At 50.0% G+C, this 9,141-nt stretch overlaps 1 protein-coding gene across 1 annotated transcript; it reads right to left on the minus strand.

Annotated features, from left to right (window-relative positions):
* Positions 1-7,253: 7,253 nt before the first annotated feature.
* On the minus strand, positions 7,254-8,181 carry TOMM6 (translocase of outer mitochondrial membrane 6). The gene is made up of 3 exons (XM_042833621.1): positions 8,048-8,181; positions 7,838-7,939; positions 7,254-7,453 (listed from the first exon to the last, which is right to left on the minus strand). Exons 1-2 carry the CDS (start codon positions 8,179-8,181, stop codon positions 7,843-7,845), a joined length of 231 nt encoding a protein of 76 aa, XP_042689555.1. The 3' UTR covers positions 7,254-7,453; positions 7,838-7,842.
* Positions 8,182-9,141: the final 960 nt, after the last annotated feature.

Consider the following 9,141-nt stretch of genomic DNA (forward strand, 5'->3'; position numbering starts at 1 on the left):
TAAAGGCCTGCACTGCACGTTTCTGCTGGCATAACTTTGCTGATCAGGGTTAGAAAGAAGTGAAAAGCCTGACTTGCACAGCTGTGACAGCAGAAGCAGTGACTGGGAGGCAACTTACACTGGCAGATGAGCACTTTGTTTTGTTTTGGTTTGTTTTCCAAGGGAATAGCGTGGAGGTGACAGCAGTCGGAGCCAGAGCGAAGTGCTGCTGACTGCACCTGCAGTGGCAATACTGACAAACTGGTTGTCACACGAGGCCCTGAATGACTGAAGGCAGTGAGGTTGTGCAGGTGCAGTGGGCAGCGTTTAACCTGTGAAGCTGTTATTCCTGCTGGGTCATAAAGGGAGGCAATTAAGTTAACTGTCGTATTCCTCAGTTTGAAAAGTTACAGAAATGTGTCTGTATCATGGTTGTAGAACACGGGGCTCTGATTGACTGCTTCTGGTCAGTCCTCAGCCTGCCGTTGGACCTCAGGAATTTTTGTAGTTTGGAGTCTGGCTGCTCATGTTTCTTATTGTCATCAAATCTGAATATGTGACTGCAAAGAGATGTGTTGCATTTCTTGTTGGTTCTTTTTTTCTTCTTTCCTGAAGCAGCTATGGGTTGAAGCATGCAGTTCTTCAAGCACTTGATGCAGTGTTCAGGTAGGGGAGCTGGAAGCTTGTTTTTCTTCCCCTTCCTGCTTTCATCCTGGCTGGCATCAGCCACAGCATTGACACCTGTGCATTATTGTTGGAGTGGGCAAAGAGGAAAATCCCCCAAACACAATTCCTCTTTTTTCACTGCTGCTACTTCAACTTTTGATTTCCTGCGGGCACTTCAGCTGCTGTTAATCACTTCAGTCATGCAGAGATGAGCAGAGCAAACAAGAAACTCCTCTTTTGTTAGAGCACAGCGCCGCTCTACGTCTCCTCTGTCCATAAAGAATCCCATTTCCTCTGCGTCTGAGCAGTGCGCCACTTTTTCAGCCTACACAAACTGATTTTTAGCAATTAAGAATAATTTGAGTTTGTATGCTTGCTTTATTTTGTGGAGGTTTTTTTTGTTTGTTTGTTTTTAGACAAACCAGTTTGAAACGGTCTTATGGGAACAAATTAAAAGATTTTAATTCTGTTTCTCTAAATGTTGCATGGTCTGGAAGGATTTCCTGTGAATGTCTGCATATCTACGTGTTTACTAGGTAGCTTTTTTTTTTCCCTACTAGTAATAAAAATAAATAAAAATATTGTAGGCCAGACTGAGTACAGAATGACCCAGCTTAGTGCAGGGGAAGCTGGTCTGGCTTCAGCACAGGCAGAAGTTGACATTCATGAAAGAATGAAAATGAAATGCTTGTGGTGTTCAGATCTGTGCTGGAGGCTTCATTAGAGCAGAGTGCAGCTTTGTGGGGACTGCTTGTCTCACAGGGAAAATGAAAGGAAAAAAGGTGTTTGGTGCTGCCTCCTTAATCTCAGAAGTGAAGGGAAAATGGAGCAGTCGTGTTTGCAGTGACTGCCAAATACTGTGATTGCATCCTGCATCCCTCACCGTGCGGGCCGTCGGTGTGCAGATTGATGGTTGTTGCTGTAGTGAGCCAAAACTTTGCTACGAATGCTCATCTTTTGACTGAGTGTTTTGCATTAGTATTTGTATTCAGGTAGAAATAGGGTTGTCATGTGAATGGACTAGATTACAGAGGGGGGTGGGAGCAGCCCATTAGCCGTGGGTGCAGCTGGGTGCCCCGCAGGTTGTGTCGTGTTTGCTGTTGACAGTTTTGACATTAGTGACCTCTCCATGTAGCCTGGTTGCGCTGGGACGTGGAGATACTGCGGTCAGAAAAATATTGCCCTGATAGGGAAGGAATGAATTATACTTCAAAGTAAACTTGCTTTTTCCAGCACTGTGAGGCTTCTGAGATATTCAGCTTTTATTTGGAAGCGATAGCGTATAGCATTTTTTATGCTGTTTGGTTTCTATTGGTCTGCTGTAGGCATCTTCATATAAGCATAGCTCAATGTCCCTGCCATGGTGACACTGTTCTATAGTGTCTTGTTTGCCAGAAATAAAATTGGAAGTTACCTCTTCATATTAATAAGACAAACATCAAGCTTGCAATGACTGTGAAGCCCACTGAAGTGAATGCCTGCCCGTGGGCTACCTGTAACGCAAGCTCTGTCCCTCCTTTAATGGTGTGGCTTGAAATCCTGCTCCAATCCAGGTGTGTATTCAGAATCATTCTAAATGTAGGCTCTACTCCTGCAAGCACCTAAGCAACTGATCTAACTTAACTCAGGTGTGGAGGTGATGCTTTTGAGTCCCATGCTCAGTGTCTGCAGGATCAGAACCTTTGTTCTGGTTGAACTGGGAGTGGAATTTGTTTCTGTACATGCAGGCACACCTGTGCTGGGGTTTCAGTCATGTAACAAGAAGCCAGCTGCCTTGAGAGATGCTGAGAGCAAGTGTTAGACTCCTGGCACTGTGCAGGTTGCTGTCTGAAGGCAAAGCAAACCACAGGACACTTGCAGGCTGTCAGTGTTGTGAGTACGCAGCTCTTGGCACAGAACTGTTCCCAGCACAACCTTCTTCTCTTCAACTTGTACGTAAACCAGTGTTCATTTTTTGCTTTTAAGAATGAAGAACCTTAATGTGTTCGTGGCCAGATAGGCTGCAACATTGGCTGTAGTTATTGGGAAATACTTTATTTTAGTTAACATTCTGCCTCTAGCAAGTTAGTTGCATAAATTTGCCTTTGTTACCACTTTACTACCTGCATGCCCAAGTTGAACTATGCATACTGCAAAAACAGTTTCTCTGCAAAGCAATGGGGGAAAAAAAAAAAAACACAACAAAAAAAAGACACTTTTTTCCCCCGCTGTTTCCAACCAGAACAGTTCTCTGGTCTGGTTTGAAGTTCTCTGTTCAAAGCTGTCAGTTCTCTCACAGCTTTGAAGCTGTCGACATGAAGCAGCAAACAGAATAATGTGCATTAAGTGTGTGACATCAGACTCTTCTTGGTGGCTGTGTCACCCCCATTTCCTTAGGGGATTCCAGCCATTCTTTTTCAGCACAGGAATATAATTGGAAGCAGTAAAAGCACTGAGTGCATCCTGTGGACTCACTGTCAGAAGTTATTTTTGCTTCTAAAAGGCAAAAGCCATCTTCCTAATGTCCAACTTAAATCTCCTCACTGTTAGCTTGAGACCATTTCCCCTTGTCCTATCACAGCCCCTGCCAGAGTCTGCCCCCTTCTTTCTTACAGCCCCTTCAGATACTGAAATATTGTCCTGGGGGTAATTTAGACACACTTGTGTTGATTGTAACATCCTCAGGCCCGAATGTGCTTAATTGCATCCTGACAAAACTTCTGGCTGCTGCCAGACCCCAGGATAAGCTCCAGTGGAAGTAACAGTACTGCAAAATGAGAAGTATTTATGGAAGATACAATAGACAGGATTAGTTTTACCTGCCAACACAATTTAGTGAGCTAATTTTGTATGATTCCTGAGATTTGGTGCCTTGTATCCAATAACATTTTGCATGGAACAGAAACACTGGGAAATAAGTCCTGACTGAAGCAGCAGATTTGTGTTTTGTAGGTACTCTCAGCATCACTGGCATCTTCACATTTCATGTCCATATGAAGAAGTTGACCAGCAAGCTCAGAGGCTATGATTTTATCCTTACATGTTTGAAATATCTGTATATGTCATAATTCAGAGGCCAATTGGATTTAGATTTTCTCATGTAATCCAGCCCCTTCCAGTCAGTCACTGAGCTGAGCTCTGGCAGAGCGTGTGGTGCAGAGCGAGGAATCGGAAGCTCCATGGGGAGTTTTTGGTAGAGGAGCTGTGCCTATGGAAGGGGCCTTCTGTCCCAAACCTGGGTTTGGATATAAAACCTCAATTTAGTGGTATCTCATGTCCGTTACATTAATATTGATGCCTGCTTATTGCAGATGGGAATCTGAAGCATTCCGGCAGGCTTTTGAATTTTGAAACCCACAGCATAGACTGAATGATGAAAAGCAGAATGTGTTTGTCACCTGTACCTGTTGGTGATTATCTGTCTTAGTTGATTTAAGGGGTGTCCCTTTAGGCCACTCCTGTTGTGCTTGTTTTATTTTAAATTCTATGATTCTCTCTGTGTGAATGGGTTCCATTTGTGTAAATGATAATTTGCATGGTGGGCCAAAACAGTTTTGAGAGATCCGATAGTCCTACTAATGCAGTTTGGAAAGTACATTTCCAGAAGGGAGGGTGGGGGGTAGAGAGAGGTGGGGGAAAAAAAAGACAAGACCAGCCCAATGGGCCCAGAATTGGCTTTAACCACTGCTATTTATTGTCCCGAAGCATATGCATGATATGGAGGAATGCACTACAGTTACAGAGCAGTGCTGTGCTACTGATTTTGTGCAGGCTGGGGGCCAGGAAGGAGAAAGGGAGAAACAAGGGGACAAATAAAGCCAAACTGAGCACAGCAGCGATTTACTTCCAGGAGAAATGGGAAGCACTGGATTTGGTGACCTTATGTGTCAGAGGACCATGTATTTTGCTGGCAGGGACATTAACAAAATCCAGACGCAGTCTCATCAGCTGCAGTCTGGGTGCAAACATTTCTCCTGCTGGTAATCTCATACTGCCAAATGAATGGTGCTTCTCCATTAAGTATTCCTAAGGAACGGGACCCCAAATTCTCGAGTTTTTAGAGGGAGCTGCCTGCTTAAAGCCCCCATGTCACTGTAAATGCTTGTGTAGCTGGAAGTGAAACAAGAGATCATGCAGTTGATGATTTGAACGCCATTTGATTTGTACTTCTGTCTCAGTAACGTGCTTTCCGTGGAGGCGGCAGGTGCTGAATGTGATTCTTTCAGTGCTGAACTGCTGGGTCTGGCCCTGACTCCTCAAACTAGGACTTTGCGGGGTAGAAAAGGGCTCCCTCTGTGTCTGCTCCTGTTTTACACTTTCCATGTGAGCACATCTTCATTGGAATGTAGGGCTTTTGAGTGCTTCTCCTCTTGAAGAGGAACAAAGAGGAACAAACGCCCCTCCAGCACGGCAGTGCTAAGTGTCGAGAACTTGGGCTGTAGCCTTCTCTCCTTAGAGAACCATATCCATGCTATGGGGATAATTGTTACACTGAGTCAGTATGAGTGAATCAGTGCAGCGTCTGTGGATTCGCGAGGCTAAAGAATGTATGATAACATGGACAAACCAGAGCTTTGCAGATGAGCAATGCCACTGCCAGCTTGTGGGGCACTGAACGGAATCTGTAGCTGAGGAATTCAGATGGCTTACCCACGTGGCTCCTCCTTTGCACAGGGAGTGCAATGTCTGTTCTGCACAACTCCGTGCCTCTGACTCATGAACGCTTCCTAGCTCATCTTCATTCTCCTCATATTTATTAAATGAAGTTACGAAGCCTGGCCCTTACGGCTGTTGCCTACTGCTATGAGATGAACTCCAAATATCCATGTGAAAACCAAGTGCACAGCTTGTTGGTCAGACGTGCTGAGTACAGGAACATGCCACTAGCAACCTTCAGCCCATTTGGAAGAGGCCCTGTTTCTTGTGTGCTTCAGCTTTGGTTAAGCAGCCACCAGCTATTTAAGGCACAGCCTTCTGTACATTTACCTAAATGAGAGTTTTACAGGAAAGGAACAAGTAGGTATGTTTGTTTCCAGTAAAACTTCAACCAATTTTCTTTTGGGTGAAAACAGCTGCAATGGTCAGGATGGTTAAAACTGTCTTCAAGAAAAGTGCAGCCCAGGCAAACTCCCTTGAGTTGAGACAGGCTTGCAAGGGATGCTGCCAGGGAAGCCCCCCTTTCTGCTGGTGCCCTGGAAGTTCCACTGGTGACCTGAGCAGGGGTAGAAGGAAAGCTAATCCTCAGGGCTTCTGAAGTTAATCCCACTCTAAGATTGCTGGAAGGGTGCTGCTGCAGGCTGGTTAGAACATGAGCATTTCTTTCAGTATGAAATCCCCTTGCAGCCACTACGAAAACGAGTAAAAAGCTACTCTGCTTTCCTGGGTAAGGATCAACACTGGAGTTTGGTGGCTTTTCTGATTTTTTTTTTTCCAGTCACTTCTGTGGGGGCTTTAAGTCAGAACAGCCTCTGGTATCTGCTCTGTTTCTGCTCCTTTTGTCACTAATGACTTAAGCTGCTGTGTCCCATGCTGTGCTCATGACTGAGGCTGCCTCTGCTTCAAGGACGCTTCAAGGCAGCAGCAAGCGACGAGAGAATCCAATTAATTACTGAATGTGTTCAGGCAATCTGGCTGCCTCGCAGCTCGGTGCAAACACTCTTGAAGCGCTGCTTCTGACTGCAGGTTGAGCAGCTTTTATTTCAGTTGTTTGTGAAGACAGCAGCCAGGAAGTCACCTATGGCAGCCTTATGTACTTAACTGTGAACTGCCCCCTGCTGAACCCAGGCCTCAGGAGGAGATCAGTGTGTTCTAAATCAAAACCAAGATTAACTACAAAATGACCTACTGTTCTAATTAATCCCCTTTCCCTTCACAAAACCGTTCCTGCAAAATTTGACATCCTTTTGAAGTACAGATAATCCATTTCTTTACAAGATGTTAAAATTTCTGCTTCGAAAACAGCATTTTAAAATATGTTTCAGTAGTGGAATACACTTCTCTTTTGGGGCAGTTCTCAGTCACAAAACACAGGCAGTACAACTGCAAGAGAATGTTTTCATTTAAAACCCTGTGCATAACTACCCAAAGAATCCAAAGCCATGTTGCAGTCAGACTGCCACAACGCTCAGGGCTGGGAAGTCATTCTGCTCTTCAGGCAGCGTATTCTGGGAGCTGCAGCGTTCTGTCTCTGATTGAATTCAAGCTACAGCTCCCACGTCAGCCTCACGTCGTGCTTTCAGTGTCCCTTGAACAGCTTCACCACCCATAGCGGGACTTGAAGTCACTAAAGGCAAGTTGTAGTTTGAGTCCGGCGCACAAACATGCTATGCAACACCGAATGGCTTCTTCCCACAGAGCCCTGATTCCTGTACAGTAAGTGCACCAGCTTCATCTCAGCCACACACAATCCATGCACCCTTCTGGTGGTTGGAGTTTACCCACGGCTTCCCACGGTTCTGTTTTCCTTTTGAACAAGGATCCGGCACACAGCCCAGGACTGGATTTGTTTGTTTGTCTTTCGGGTGTGAAATAAAAATCATGTTTTTATGATTTTTGTAAATCTTTACTCTTTTTACACCTTCTTTTTGTAAACTGAAGTTTCTTATTAAAAAAAGAAAAATTTCACTGTGTCATGTAATTATTCTACCTTTATTAAGGAACTAAATGGTGATACAGAATTCCATGCACAATGGCTTTACATCCTCCAAGAAACAATTCTCACTGCCTTTTGCAGAACGGGTTGAATAGGAGTTCTCCCTCTGCCACGTGAAAGTTTTTTTGCTCCTTAGCATTGCTTCACATGGGACGGCTTTCACTGGGAGCAGCAGTTCTGCAAAGGACAAGAATGGAAGGTGCTCTGTGAGCACTTCAGAACTTACAACTGCTGACGAGCTCCCATTTGGTGCCGGGCTGTGGCAGGAGGGCAACTCTTCCGCCTCGCAGCCGAGTTCTTCCCGGGCTCTGTAAGAGTGGAGTCAAACGGCGTCGTCTCAGTCTGCTTCCCGAGGCAATCCCGCACAACAGCCCTTGCACACAGCGGGCCGCTCCGGGCTGAGGCGCGCTCCAGCCGCAACCCCCCATCCCACCACATCTCCGTCCGACACAACCCGCAGAACGCCCCGAGCTGGAAGGGCCCCACCGGGAGCACCGCGTCCCCGCCGAGGCCGCCCAACCGGATCCCCGCCCGCACGGCGCCGCCCCCGCCGCCGCTCACCGCCGCTACGCCACGGGCTGCGGGGCCATCAGGTCGATGTCCGCCAGGTTGCGGGCGACCCACACTCCGGCAGCGAACAGCCCCACGTTCACCAGCAGGTTCCTGAAAAGCACAGCGGCGGCTGCCTGCGGGCCCCGCGCCCGAGGAGCCGGCCCCGGCCCCGGCCCCAGCCCCAGGCCGGTCCCTCTCCCTCTCCCGCACCGCACCGACCTGCGGAAGTCGTTCCTGTCGGCGGCGAAGCGGTACGCCGCCCGCAGCCACCCGCCCGGGCCCTGCGGAGGAGGGGGACGAGGCTGCGGAGACGATGCAGCCGATCCGCCCGCCTGCGCGCCGCCCGCCGCCATCCTGCCTCGCGCCGCCCGGCGCCGCGCGATGACGTCACCGCCCCCGCCGGCTGCGGCCTCGCGCTCCGCGCCTGCGCGGTAACGCCCCGCCGCGTGCCGAATCCTCTCGCGTGTCGTCGCGCCGGTAACGGCTGTTGCGTCCTGCGCCTCCTAGCGCGGCTGCGGGCGGCGCTGCGCACGGAGCTTCGTCCTCGCTTCGCTTCGCCTCGCTTCGCCTCGCGGCGGCCCCATCGACTCTTCGCGTCCGGCATCGCGGCGTTGCGGCTCTGCCCTCGCCGCTGGCCCTTCCCTTCGTCGCTCCGCGCTTACAGCCGGCAGGACAGGCTCCGCACCGAGCGGTGGGAATCCCGGCCCCCTCCTCCCGCGCCCTTGGGGCCGTTGCCGCAGCTCGGACCCCGCCGCCCCGTGGGACGAGGGCCACATGTAGGTGCCGCGGCTCCCTCGGGCGGCTGCGGGCGGGACGCCGAGGATGCCGGCCCTCCCCAGCCGGCCCGGGAGTCCGCCGAGCCCAGGCTGGGGGGGCTGGGTCGGATCGGAGCAGGCCCCCTCGCTCCGCCGCCGTCCCACGCGAGAAGCGGCGAGCCCCGAGCCCTGCGGCCCGTTCCCGGCGCCGTTCCCGGGCGTGTGCCGCAAACCTGCGGAGAGCCGTGTGCGGGCAGAGGCCGAGCTGGGCGGGGAGCGTGGGAAGGCTTCGGGGGGCCCGAGAGGTCGGGGCTGAGCGCAGCGGGGACGGCTGTGGATGGCAGCGCTGTGAAGCTGAGCTGGGGGAGATGGGAATGCCCGTGCTGCGGGATGCGCTCACACCGCCTCTTTCCTCGCAGCTGAGCGCTGGTCCGCTAAGGAGCGACTCCGTGCAGGGGAAGGAGCAGGGATGGAGCAACGCTTTGGCAAGATGTCCTCGAGGCAGCAGTGCAGGAGGGCGCGCCAGGAGGTAGGTGGGGCTGCGGGTGGGGCTGGGAG

Source organism: Centrocercus urophasianus, unplaced genomic scaffold (genome assembly GCF_019232065.1).
Source record: "Centrocercus urophasianus isolate 14NV4802_14NV808 unplaced genomic scaffold, USGS_Curo_1.0 seq_42, whole genome shotgun sequence".
Taxonomy (NCBI): domain Eukaryota; kingdom Metazoa; phylum Chordata; class Aves; order Galliformes; family Phasianidae; genus Centrocercus; species Centrocercus urophasianus.

What these genes read in the sequence shown, in the direction of transcription:
- TOMM6 (XM_042833621.1), bottom strand. Translation starts at nt 8,181, where the DNA reads ATGGCGGCGGGCGGCGCGCAGGCGGGCGGATCGGCTGCATCGTCTCCG. An exon ending in GACAGGAACGACTTCCGCAG is followed by an intron (nt 7,940 to 8,047) that starts GTCGGTGCGGTG and finishes TGTGCTTTTCAG; the next exon opens with GAACCTGCTGGTGAACGTGG.